The 14,265-nt window shown below is 49.7% G+C and overlaps 1 protein-coding gene across 1 annotated transcript in view; it reads right to left on the bottom strand.

Annotated features, from left to right (window-relative positions):
• LOC115126873 (casein kinase I-like) overlaps positions 1-14,265 on the bottom strand; it is a 55,813-nt gene that overhangs the window by 16,245 nt on the left and 25,303 nt on the right. The window contains exon 2 of the mRNA XM_065015866.1: positions 10,727-10,837. Within this exon, the coding sequence (XP_064871938.1) occupies positions 10,727-10,837 (111 nt within the window). The remainder of the gene's footprint in view (positions 1-10,726; positions 10,838-14,265) is intronic.

The following is a 14,265-nucleotide window of genomic DNA, read 5'->3' as shown; positions in this document are numbered from 1 at the left end:
CATATTAACCTAGTGTCTATCTACCTGACTGTCATCAGAGGGAGGTCAGCTCATATTAACCTAGTGTCTATCTACCTGACTGTCAGAGAGGGAGGTCTGGCTCATATTAACCTAGTGTCTATCATCAGAGGGAGGTCAGCTCATATTAACCTAGTGTCTATCTACCTGACTGTCATACATTTACATTTACATTTAAGTCATTTAGCAGACGCTCTTATCCAGAGCGACTTACAAATTGGTGCTTTCACCTTATGACATCCAGTGGAACAGCCACTTTACAATAGTGCATCTAAGTCTTTTAAGGGGAGGGGTGAGAAGGATTACTTTATCCTATCCTAGGTATTCCTTAAAGAGGTGGGGTTTCAGGTGTCTCCGGAAGGTGGTGATTGACTCCGCTGTCCTGGCGTCGTGAGGAGTTTGTTCCACCATTGGGGGCCAGAGCAGCGAACAGTTTTGACTGGGCTGAGCGGGAACTGGACTTCCTCAGTGGTAGGGAGGCGAGCAGGCCAGAGGTGGATGAACGCAGTGCCCTTGTTTGGGTGTAGGGCCTGATCAGAGCCTGGAGGTACTGAGGTGCCGTTCCCCTCACAGCTCCGAAGGCAAGCACCATGGTCTTGTAGCGGATGCGAGCTTCAACTGGAAGCCAGTGCAGAGAGGAGGAGCGGGGTGACGTGAGAGAACTTGGGAAGGTTGAACACCAGACGGGCTGCGGCGTTCTGGATGAGTTGTAGGGGTTTAATGGCACAGGCAGGGAGCCCAGCCAACAGCGAGTTGCAGTAATCCAGACGGGAGATGACAAGTGCCTGGATTAGGACCAGCGCCGCTTCCTGTGTGAGGCAGGGTCTACTCTGCGGATGTTGTAGAGCATGAACCTGGACAGGAACGGGCCACCGCCTTGATGTTAGTTGAGAACGACAGGGTGTTGTCCAGTCATCAGAGGGAGGTCAGCTCATATTAACCTAGTGTCTATCTACCTGACTGTCATCACAGAGAGGTCAGCTCATATTAACCTAGTGTCTATCATCAGAGTCTATCATCAGAGGTCAGCTCATATTAACCTAGTGTCTATCTACCTGACTGTCATCAGAGTGAGATCAGCTCATATTAACCTAGTGTCTATCATCAGAGGGAGGTCAGCTCATATTAACCTAGTGCTCATATTAACCTCTATACCTGACTGTACCTGACTGTCATCACAGAGAGGTCAGCTCATATTAACCTAGTGTCTATCATCAGAGGGAGGTCAGCTCATATTAACCTAGTGTCTATCTACCTGACTGTCATCAGAGGGAGGTCAGCTCATATTAACCTAGTGTCTATCTACCTGACTGTCATCAGAGGGAGGTCAGCTCATATTAACCTAGTGTCTATGTACCTGTCTATCATCAGAGGGAGGTCAGCTCATATTAACCTAGTGTCCATCATCAGAGGGAGGTCAGCTCATATTAACCTAGTGTCCATCATCAGAGGGAGGTCAGCTCATATTAACCTAGTGTCTATCTACCTGACTGTCATCAGAGGGAGGTCAGCTCATATTAACCTAGTGTCTATCATCAGAGGGAGGTCAGCTCATATAAACCTAGTGTCTATCATCAGAGGGAGGTCAGCTCATATTAACCTAGTGTCTATCATCAGAGAGGGAGGTCAGCTCATATTAACCTAGTGTCTATCATCAGAGGGAGGTCAGCTCATATTAACCTAGTGTCTATCTACCTGTCTATCATCAGAGGGAGGTCAGCTCATATAAACCTAGTGTCTATCATCAGAGGGAGGTCAGCTCATATTAACCTAGTGTCTATCATCAGAGGGAGGTCAGCTCATATTAACCTAGTGTCTATCTACCTGACTATCATCAGAGGGAGGTCCGCTCATATTAACCTAGTGTCTATCTACCTGTCTATCATCAGAGGGAGGTCCGCTCATATTAACCTAGTGTCTATCTACCTGCCTGCCTTTAGACTGGCCCGCCTGCCGGCCTTTAGACTGGCCCCCTGCCGGCCTTTAGACTGGCCCTGCCTGCCTGCCTTTAGACTGGCCCTGCCTGCCTGCCTTTAGACTGGCCCTGCCTGCCTGCCTTTAGACTGGCCCTGCCTGCCTGCCTTTAGACTGGCCCTGCCTGCCTGCCTTTAGACTGGCCCTGCCTGCCTGCCTTTAGACTGGCCCTGCCTGCCTGCCTTTAGACTGGCCCTGCCTGCCTGCCTTTAGACTGGCCCTGCCTGCCTGCCTTTAGACTGGCCCTGCCTGCCTGCCTTTAGACTGGCCCTGCCTGCCTGCCTTTAGACTGGCCCTGCCTGCCTGCCTTTAGACTGGCCCTGCCTGCCTGCCCTAATACAGTAGAGAGAATAGAGTAGTAGACTGGTGATCAGCATTTTACACTTTACCCAGCTCAGCTACAGACAGACACTAGTTCACAGAGACAGACATAGGTTCTGAAAGCACACACACACACACACACACACACACACACACACTATATGGGAGCCAGGAGGCCAAGTATATTCTCAATGATCCAGCAATCTCCCTGTTTCTGGAAGCAACACACACAATCTGGTGCGTTTGTCTCTTAGTCTTAAAGCCAAAGTGGGGAGACAGTGCTTTTAGCATCTGTCATAGTGAATACATGTATTCCAGAGTGGCCAGCTGGAGGAGACGTAGTGTGTTCTATGGGCTAGCCAGGCAGAGTGTGTTCTGGAAGCTGGAGGAGACGTATATGGGCTAGCCAGGCAGAGTGTGTTCTGGAAGCTGGAGGAGACGTATATGGGCTAGCCAGGCAGAGTGTGTTCTGGAAGCTGGAGGAGACGTATATGGGCTAGTCAGGCAGAGTGTGTTCTGGAAGCTGGAGGAGAAATAAATATGGGCTAGCCAGGCAGAGTGTGTTCTGGAAGCTGGAGCCTAGCCAGGCGTTCTGGAAGCTATGGGCTAGCCAGGCAGAGTGTGTTCTGGAAGCTGGAGGGGACGTATATGGGCTAGCCAGGCAGAGTGTGTTCTGGAAGCTGGAGGGGACGTATATGGGCTAGCCAGGCAGAGTGTGTGTTAGCCAGGCTAACAGCAGCACATAGACCATCTCCAACGAGCAGGACACCACACCAGGAGGCTGTTTTTAGCAGCCTGTATATAGGCTACAGTTGAAAACGCTAGATAAGGGGTTCTCCAACTTGTTGGGGCCAGGGACCCCCTCATAACTCCAGTGAGACAGAAATAGCATACGAGGAGTTTAACTAAGACTTTGGCAGCGCAGGGCTGGACGAACCAAGTTTCACACGCTGAGAAGGAACTTTTTTTTTTTTTTAAAGGCCCAACTCTTTGCATTGGAGAGAAAAATGTGGCAGTTTTCAAGCTAATTTCCTGCAATTCTAAGTCTCGGTTTTGGTAAAAAGCTGAGGGATGGGCTTAGAGAAATATAGCCATTAAATTAGACAGAGCTGTGGATGTAAGGACTGACCATCCATGATATCAAAATGATAGTTTTAACCATGTTTTGAGGCTCCACAGTGTTAGTTTACTTTGTTTCCAAACATTGGAGTAAAACCAGGTTGCATTCTGGGTTCTGATGGGGTACCACAGTTGAACTAAGCTCATTAAGCACTTATAAGTAATGTTCTTCAAGAATCAAGTGGGTACATCAGGGTTTGCCATACCAAAAATTGATGTAGCAACTAAGGATTCTAGCTTTAAATTACAGTGCTTTTATGTAAATAAAAAATATATATATTATATTATATTGTGGAATAAAATAAATATTGAGTTGAAAAATGGATAATTGGTGGAGTACTGTGGATACCAATATCCCTGTGAGCCTCCCAGGCCCATGTTGCCCAGGGTTAAGAACAGAATACTGTGGATACTAATATCTCTGTGAGCCTCCCAGGCCCATGTTGCCCAGGGTTAAGAACAGAATACTGTGGATACTAATATCTCTGTGAGCCTCCCAGGCCCATGTTGCCCAGGGTTAAGAACAGAATACTGTGGATACTAATATCTCTGTGAGCCTCCCAGGCCCATGTTGCCCAGGGTTAAGAACAGAATACTGTGGATACTAATATCTCTGTGAGCCTCCCGGGCCCATGTTGCCCAGGGTTAAGAACAGAATACTGTGGATACTAATATCTCTGTGAGCCTCCCAGGCCCATGTTGCCCAGGGTTAAGAACAGAATACTGTGGATACTAATATCTCTGTGAGCCTCCCGGGCCCATGTTGCCCAGGGTTAAGAACAGAATACTGTGGATACTAATATCTCTGTGAGCCTCCCGGGCCCATGTTGCCCAGGGTTAAGAACAGAATACTGTGGATACTAATATCTCTGTGAGCCTCCCAGGCCCATGTTGCCCAGGGTTAAGAACAGAATACTGTGGATACTAATATCTCTGTGAGCCTCCCGGGCCCATGTTGCCCAGGGTTAAGAACATAAAATTGTAAATTAATAATATTGCATTGTATTACACCCACTAAATGTATTCACAGATCCATTGGCCAAAATGTGTTTAATCTGCTGTTCCTAGAAATAAGAATGATTTTTTATATTTTTTATATGAATATTTTGAGATCCGCAGACAAGGGATTTAATATTATATTTTTATATATATTTAAAAAATGGGCAAGTCAGTTAAGAACAAATTCTTATTTATAATGACGGCCTACCCCGGCCAAACCCCCCCCCCTCCTAGCCCGGACGACGCTGGGCCAAATTCTGGGACGCCCTGTGGGACTCCAGATCACGGCCGGTTGTGATACAGCCCGGGATCGAACCAGGGTCTGTAGTGACACCTCTAGTGTCTTAGACCGCTGCGCCACTCAGGAGCCCCCATACTGATACAGCAACATATATTTAGAAGCAGCTCAACCTTAGACTACATAGACCAGACCACTGGATATATTAAGCAGCAGAATGTACAGTGTCCATCTAAGGACCTGTAGGGTCACTCAGCACTAAATAGCCTGTCTGTATCCCATATGGCACCCTAGTCCCTATATAGTGCACTCATTTTGATCAGACCACTATGGGGCCCTGGTCAAAAGTAGTGCACTATGTAGGGAATAGGGTGCCATAGAGCTCTGGTCAAAAGTAGTGCACTATATAGGGAATAGGGTGCATAGATCTCTGGTCAGGAGTAGTGCACTATGTAGGGAATAGGGTGCCATATGGGACGGAACTGGAGTCTAAAATAGCTTCCTCCCATCTGGTTCTGTTCCAGAACCTGGGATGTATTCATTAGGGTAAAACCTACCAAAACATAGAACAGGGTCTTATTTATAATGAGTGTCCTTGCGCCACTCAACTCCCTTGCAACAACAATGTTGTGTTTCTTATTGGACAAGTTCAGGTAGTCCCTCCCTGTTTCAGTCCGTTTCCTACCGTAGGGCAAAATGATAAAGCAATATATATCATACTGATTAGCCAATATTGATAGAGTAACATGGTATGTATTGACCCAGTGGTCAGTAGGATAATGAGGACCATGGTGTGTATTGACCCAGTGGTCAGTAGGATAATGGTGACTATGGTGTGTGTTGACCCAGTGGTCAGTAGGATAATGGTGACTATGGTGTGTATTGACCCAGTGGTCAGTAGGGTAATGAGGACTATGGTGTGTGTTGACCCAGTGGTCAGTCGGGTAATGAGGACTATGGTGTGTATTGACCCAGTGGTCAGTAGGGTAATGAGTGGTCAGTAAGGTAATGAGGACTATGGTGTGTATTGACCCAGTGGTCAGTAGGATAATGAGGACTATGGTGTGTATTGACCCAGTGGTCAGTAGGATAATGAGGACTATGGTGTGTATTGACCCAGTGGTCAGTAGGATAATGAGGACTATGGTGTGTATTGACCCAGTGGTCAGTAGGATAATGGGGACTATGGTGTGTATTGACCCAGTGGTCAGTAAGGTAATGAGGACTATGGTGTGTATTGACCCAGTGGTCAGGTATGGTGGATAGTGGTGAGGACTATGGTGTGTATTGACCCAGTGGTCAGTAGGATAATGGTGACCATGGTGTGTATTGACCCAGTGGTCAGTAGGATAATGGTGACTATGGTGTGTATTGACCCAGAGGTCAGTAGGATAATGGGTGACTATGGTGTGTATTGACCCACAGGTCAGTAGGGTAATGAGGACTATGGTGTGTGTTGACCCAGTGGTCAGTAGGATAATGAGGACTATGGTGTGTGTTGACCCAGAGGTCAGTAGGATAATGAGGACTATGGTGTGTGTTGACCCAGTGGTCAGTAGGGTAATGAGATAATGAGGCCTATGGTGTGTATTGACCCAGAGGTCAGTAGGATAATGAGGACTATGGTGTGTGTTGACCCAGTGGTCAGTAGGGTAATGAGATAATGAGGCCTATGGTGTGTATTGACCCAGTGGTCAGTAGGATAATGGGGACTATGGTGTGTATTGACCCAGTGGTCAGTAGGATAATGAGGACTATGGTGTGTATTGACCCAGTGGTCAGTAGGATAATGAGGACTATGGTGTGTATTGACCCAGTGGTCAGTAGGATAATGGGGACTATGGTGTGTATTGACCCAGTGGTCAGTAGGATAATGGGGACTATGAGGATAATAATGATGGTCGTGCAGCAATGCGTCATCTCTGTTTGATCATATAATACAACATGGTTGTGCTTTGTTCTTGCTGCTACACCGGAGGCTCATTTTACCACGCACACACACTGTATGAATATTCATGAGCTGGAGGATGGAGGGATGGCGCCCCAGAGAAGAGGAATGCAGCGCTCTGCCCCTCCCCCACACCTCCCTCCTTCCCCTTCCGTCTATTCCACCCTCTCCTCCCCAGGCGCACACGCCATCTGGCCAGAGAGAGGGTGGGAGAGAGGGAGAGGGAGAATGAGAGCAGATAAAAGGATAGAGGGGAGATGACAGAGAGAAAGGATAGAGGGGAGATGACAGAGAGAAAGGATAGAGGGGAGATGACAGAGAGAGGGTGGGAGAGAGCGAGAGGGAGATGAGGAGAGATAAAAGGATGAGGAGATGACAGAGGAGATGAGGGGAGATGAGAGAGAAAGGATAGAGGGGAGATGACAGAGAGATGACAGAAAGGAGAGGGAGATGAGGATAAAGAGACAGAGGAAGGAAGAGGGAGATGACAGAGGAAGGATAGAGGGGAGATGACAGAGGAAGGATAGAGGGGAGATGACAGAGGAAGGATAGAGGGGAGATGACAGAGGAAGGATATAGGGGAGATGACAGAGGAAGGATAGAGGGGAGATGACAGAGGAAGGATAGAGGGGAGATGACAGAGGAAGGATAGAGGGGAGATGACAGAGGAAGGATAGAGGGGAGATGACAGAGGAAGGATAGAGGGGAGATGACAGAGGGGAGATGACAGAGGAAGGATAGAACCAATGATGGAGAGATCGAGAGGTGAGGGGATTGGTGGAGGAGAGGGGAGCAGTGAAAAAAGAAGGATATAGGGCACAAACGAATGAGACCCACAGGGCTCCAGGAACCCAGGTTATCGCTCCATCCTGTCCCAATGTCAGAGCACCCTGCTGGGGCAACCCTCCAGGGGTGAGGGGCTGGAGGGCTGTGGTGGTGATAAGCCTGTTACTGGGAGTGCAGGCTGTTACACACATAAAAGCTTGTACTTGCATAGGTACACGCACACCGCATGGGGGAAACACCTTTAAACAACACACACCTTGGAGGGGGGGAGGGGGAAGACACCCATCAACACACACCCTGGAGGGGGGAGACACCCATCAACACACACCCTGGAGGGGGGAGACACCATTAAACACACCCTGGAGGGGGGAGACACCCATCAACACACCCTGGAGGGGGAAGACACCCATCAACACACACCCTGGAGGGGGGAGACAGCCATCAACACACACCCTGGAAGGGGGAGACACCCATCAACACACACCCTGGAGGGGGGAGACACCCATCAACACACACCCTGGAAGGGGGAGACACCCACCAACACACACCCTGGAGGGGGGAGACACCCATCAACACACACCCTGGAGGGGGGAGACACCATTAAACAACACACACCCTGGAGGGGGGACACACCCATCAACACACACCCTGGAGGGGGGACACACCCATCAACACACACCCTGGAGGGGGGACACACCCATCAACACACACCCTGGAGGGGGGACACACCCATCAACACACACCCTGGAGGGGGACACACCCATCAACACACACCCTGGAGGGGGACACACCCATCAACACACACCCTGGAGGGGGACACACCCATAAAACACACACCCTGGAGGGGGACACACCCATCAACACACACCCTGGAGGGGGACACACCCATCAACACACACCCTGGAGGGGGACACACCCATCAACACACACCCTGGAGGGGGACACACCCATCAACACACACCCTGGAGGGGGACATTACCCATCAACACACACCCTGGAGGGGGACACACCCATCAACACACACCCTGGAGGGGGACACACCCATCAACACACACCCTGGAGGTGGGGAGACACCCATCAACACACACCCTGGAGGGGGACACACCCATCATTGGGGGACACACCCATCAACACACACCCTGGAGGGGGACACACCCATCAACACACACCCTGGAGGGGGAGACACCCATCAACACACACCCTGGAGGGGGAGACACCATAAACAACACACACCCTGGAGAGGGGAGACACCATTAAGCCCACAACACACACCCTGGACGGGGGAGACACCCATTCAACACACACCCTGGAGGGGGAGACACCATTAAACAACACACACCCTGGAGGGGGAGACACCATTAAACAACACACACCCTGGAGGGGGAGACACCCATCAACACACACCCTGGAGTTCAGCTTGGGGAGACACCATTAAACAACACACACCCTGGGAGGGGGAAGACACCATTAAACACACCACCCTGGAGGGGAGACCCATCAACACACACCCTGGAGGGGGAGACACCAGGGTCAACACGGACCCTGGAGGGGGGACTGACCTAAACACGGCCAGGGTAAAGGTCACGGAGGATCCGGACTGACTGAACGGCCAGGGTAAAGGTCACGGAGGATCGGACTGACTGAGGATGAGGCCAGGGTAAAGGTCACGGAGGATCCGGACTGACTGAACGGCCAGGGTAAAGGTCACGGAGGATCCGGACTGACTGAACGGCCAGGGTAAAGGTCACAGGGGATCCGGACTGACTGGTCAACAATACATTCAAACTACTACAGTAGTGCTTGTGTGCTCGATTTTCTACACCTGTCAACATGTGTGCCTGAAATAGCCAAATCCACTCATTTGAAGGGGTGTCCACCTACTTTGAGTAGATCAGAGCTGGTAGGATGACCACTAGGCCGGTTACAGTGATCTAGATGAGAGCTGGTAGGATGACCACTGGGCCAGTTACAGTGATCTAGATGAGAGCTGGTAGGATGACCACTGGGCCAGTTACAGTGATCTAGATGAGAGCTGGTAGGATGACCACTGGGCCAGTTACAGTGATCTAGATGAGAGCTGGTAGGATGACCACTGGGCCAGTTACAGTGATCTAGATGGGAGCTGGTAGGATGACCACTAGGCCAGTTACAGTGATGAGAGCTGGTAGGATGACCACTAGGCCAATTACAGGAGTGATCTAGATGAGAGCTGGTAGGATGACCACTAGGCCAGTTACAGGAGTGTTCTAGATGAGAGCTGGTAGGATGACCACTAGGACAGTTAGTGATCTAGATGAGAGTTGGTAGGATGACCACTAGGCCAGTTACAGTGATCTAGATCAGAGCTGGTAGGATGACCACTAGGCCAGTTACAGGAGTGTTCTAGATGAGAGCTGGTAGGATGACCACTAGGCTAGTTACAGGAGTGATCTAGATGAGAGCTGGTAGGATGACCACTAGGACAGTTAGTGATCTAGATGAGAGTTGGTAGGATGACCACTAGGCCAGTTACAGAAGTGATCTAGATGAGAGCTGGTAGGATGACCACTAGGCCAGTTACAGTGATCTAGATGAGCTGGTAGGATGACCACTAGGCCAGTTAGAGTGATCTAGATGAGCTGGTAGGATGACCACTAGGCCAGTTACAGGAGTGATCTAGATGAGAGCTGGTAGGATGACCACTAGGCCAATTACAGGAGTGATCTAGATGAGAGCTGGTAGGATGACCACTAGGACAGTTAGTGATCTAGATGAGAGCTGGTAGGATGACCACTAGGCCAGTTATAGGAGTGATCTAGATGAGAGCTGGTAGGATGACCACTAGGCCAGTTATAGGAGTGATCTAGATGAGAGCTGGTAGGATGACCACTAGGCCAGTTACAGGAGTGATCTAGATGAGAGCTGGTAGGATTCCCACTAGGCCAGTTACAGGAGTGATCTAGATGAGAGCTGGTAGGATGACCACTAGGCCAGTTACAGGAGTGATCTAGATGAGAGCTGGTAGGATGACCACTAGGACAGTTACAGTGATCTAGATGAGAGCTGGTAGGATGACCAATAGGCCAGTTACAGTGATCTAGATGAGAGCTGGTAGGATGACCAATAGGCCAGTTACAGTGATCTAGATGAGAGCTGGTAGGATGACCACTAGGCCAGTTACAGGAGTGATCTAGATGAGAGCTGGTAGGATGACCACTAGGCCAGTTACAGTGATCTAGATGAGAGCTGGTAGGATGACCACTAGGCCAGTTACAGTGATCTAGATGAGAGCTGGTAGGATGACCACTAGGCCAGTGGGACAGATAAATGGTGCAGTGTCGTACCTCCTCCCTGCATCATCTTGTAGATCTTGCTCTCGATGTGGAGCTGTGGGTGTTTGGTCTTCACACATTCTAGCTTGATGGCCACCTCCTCTCCTACCGAGATATCAGTACCTAGAGAGAAATACAAACAGATTACATATTAACACTCAGAATTGGTCAACAAACGGTCTTTATTTGACTAAAATGCTGCTGGCGATATGTGATACTGTAATGCACGTGAGACTAATTGGGCATTCCTTTTCCACAATCAATGCTCATTGATACTCCTGTTCTAGTAGTGTCTGCTCTGCTCTCAATCTGAGGAGTTGAGACATAAACAGGGGGTTGGTTTGAGATGTTAATTTTGTTTTTTGTAAGTGACAGGGGGAGGGGCTTAGGGTGTGTATGTAAACTATAGAGAAAGAGGAGAAGCAAGAGGTTTCACTCTCGCCAAGATCTGTCCAAAAATAAGCCCAATGCGTTTCTATGCGCTTATTTTGGAACTCAGCTTGTCGCCTGCCTTTCCGCCTTTGGGACAACGACTCCCATTGTTAGGGCGGAGACATGAGCCTCTTGCCATTATATCGAGATCTCTGGTGGAAATGGGAAGGTTCACAGCAGAGAAGGACCGAACGAGACCAAGAAGACATGAGAACAAGCGGACATAAACACTCATAAACACTCAAAAATGTTTGATTTTGCGATACAAGTATGGTGAACATCGCGCAAAAACAGTCATTTGAATTAATTTGATAAATCACCCAACCCAACAGCATCATCACATTATAATCCACTTCATTAGAAAACAAATGCCTCAATCATTTACTCATCAGTAAATGTATGAGTAGCCAAAGCCATCCCAGTGTCAATCAAACACGGCCCTACAGAAACACATCGGGACCTTGATTAAACCATCTCAGTTCCTGCTGAAAACACATCCTGTCTGATTAAACCATCTCAGTTCCTGCTGAAAACACATCCTGTCTGTGATTAAACCATCTCAGTTCCTGCTGAAAACACATCCTGTCTGATTAAACCATCTCAGTTCCTGCTGAAAACACATCTTGTCTGTGATTAAACCATCTCAGTTCCTGCTGAAAACACATCCTGTCTGTGATTAAACCATCTCAGTTCCTGCTGAAAACACATCCTGTCTGATTAAACCATCTCAGTTCCTGCTGAAAACACATCCTGTCTGTGATTAAACCATCTCAGTTCCTGCTGAAAACACATCCTGTCTGATTAAACCATCTCAGTTCCTGCTGAAAAAACACATCCTGTCTGTCTGATTAAACCATCTCAGTTCCTGCTGAAAACACATCCTGTCTGTGATTAAACCATCTCAGTTCCTGCTGAAAACACATCCTGTCTGTGATTAAACCATCTCAGTTCCTGCTGAAAACACATCCTGTCTGATTAAACCATCTCAGTTCCTGCTGAAAACACATCCTGTCTGTGATTAAACCATCTCAGTTCCTGCTGAAAACACATCCTGTCTGATTAAACCATCTCAGTTCCTGCTGAAAACACATCCTGTCTGATTAAACCATCTCAGTTCCTGCTGAAAACACATCCTGTCTATGATTGGCTGTCTGAGTCATGAGCACCAACTCTACCACCTACTCTCTTTTACAGTCTCTCCATCCCTCCCGTTCACTGTCCCCCCCCTTTCCCGAGTCTCTCTATAAACGCTGTCCCTCCTCCTCACCCCCGTCTTCTGGCATGGCTGTAGGAGAGTGGGATGCCTCAGTATTCATCGCCACCAACTTGTTACGACAGCATTCCCTAAATAACCAACGTTGCAATATAATAACACATATTAACTCATCCTTCCTATGGTTCATGGACAGATTGGTGACAAGCATCCAACAAAAATCTCTGTTCTCGACCTATTCATCAACAACATCCGTGGGTCTCGTTCAGTAAGCACCAAACTAAAGATAAAGGTCAGAAATGGAGAGTTACTATCTAAGCAGCTATACAGTGGTGCGTCCTAATGAACATGACCCTGGTGTATCCCCCACCCCAAGATCAATATAAGGATGTGGGGAGGGGGTATTTAAATCCCACTGGAGGTCCCTTCCACCTCCCCCTGGTCCAATCCCACTGGAGGTCCCCTCCCCCTGGTCCAATCCCACTGGAGGTCCCCTCCCCCTGGTCCAATCCCACTGGAGGTCCCCTCCCCCTGGTCCAATCCCACTGGAGGTCCCCTCCCCCTGGTCCAATCCCACTGGAGGTCCCCTCCCCCTGGTCCAATCCCACTGGAGGTCCCCTCCCCCTGGTCCAATCCCACTGGAGGTCCCCTCCCCCTGGTCCAATCCCACTGGAGGTCCCTTCCCCCTGGTCCAATCCCACTGGAGGTCCCCTCCCCCTGGTCCAATCCCACTGGAGGTCCCTCCCCTGGTCCAATCCCACTGGAGGTCCCCTCCCCTGGTCCAATCCCACTGGAGGTCCCCTCCCCTGGTCCCCTCCCCTGGTCCCCTCCCCTGGTCCAATCCCACTGGAGGTCCCTTCCCCCTAGTCCAATCCCACTGGAGATCCCCTCCCCTGGTCCAATCCCACTGGAGATCCCTCCCCTGGTCCAATCCCACTGGAGGTCCCTCCCCTGGTCCCCTCCCCCTGGTCCAATCCCACTGGAGGTCCCTTCCCCCTAGTCCAATCCCACTGGAGGTCCCTCCCCTAGTCCAATCCCACTGGAGGTCCCTCCCCTAGTCCAATCCCACTGGAGGTCCCTCCCCTAGTCCAATCCCACTGGAGGTCCCTTCCCCCTAGTCCAATCCCACTGGAGGTCCCCTCCCCCTGGTCCAATCCCACTGGAGGTCCCTCCCCTAGTCCAATCCCACTGGAGGTCCCTCCCCCTGGAGGTCCCTCCCCTGGTCCAATCCCACTCGAGGCCCCTCCCCTGGTCCAATCCCACTGGAGGTCCCTCCCCTGGTCCAATCCCACTGGAGGTCCCTCCCCTGGTCCAATCCCACTGGAGGTCCCTCCCCCTGGTCCAATCCCACTGGAGGTCCCTCCCCTAGTCCAATCCCACTGGAGGTCCCCTCCCCTAGTCCAATCCCACTGGAGGTCCCCTCCCCTAGTCCAATCCCACTGGAGGTCCCTCCCCTAGTCCAATCCCACTGGAGGCCATGCATGAATATTGTGGTTGGCCAAGACTCACTTGTGTCAATAATTCAGATGATTTTCCTGATTCAATTATAAAACAGAGGGCTTCACTTCTCCCATCATATTACTAGGGGGCTGTTTCTTCATACTAAACAGAAGTTGAATGAATTGGAAAAGAGTGTCTTCTAATTGACTCAAGTATTGATGTACAAGTGCATCGGCATTATAAGGAAATCAATCCTTTGTCATTTTCTGAAGTGCAGAGAGGCCCAGCTCCAAAACAAGTTGTGTTATCTCAGGGACAGGTCAGTATCCTGGTACAGCCTGTGTAATGTTATAGACAGGTCAGGATCCTGGTAAGGCCTGTGTAATGTTATAGACAGGTCAGGATCCTGGTACAGCCTGTGTAATGTTATAGACAGGTCAGGATCCTGGTACAGCCTGTGTAATGT

This window comes from Oncorhynchus nerka, unplaced genomic scaffold (genome assembly GCF_034236695.1).
Source record: "Oncorhynchus nerka isolate Pitt River unplaced genomic scaffold, Oner_Uvic_2.0 unplaced_scaffold_1246, whole genome shotgun sequence".
In the NCBI taxonomy this organism is placed as follows: domain Eukaryota; kingdom Metazoa; phylum Chordata; class Actinopteri; order Salmoniformes; family Salmonidae; genus Oncorhynchus; species Oncorhynchus nerka.
The sequence above is the reverse complement of the archived record's forward strand: the minus strand, read 5'-3'. Positions and strand labels throughout refer to the sequence as shown.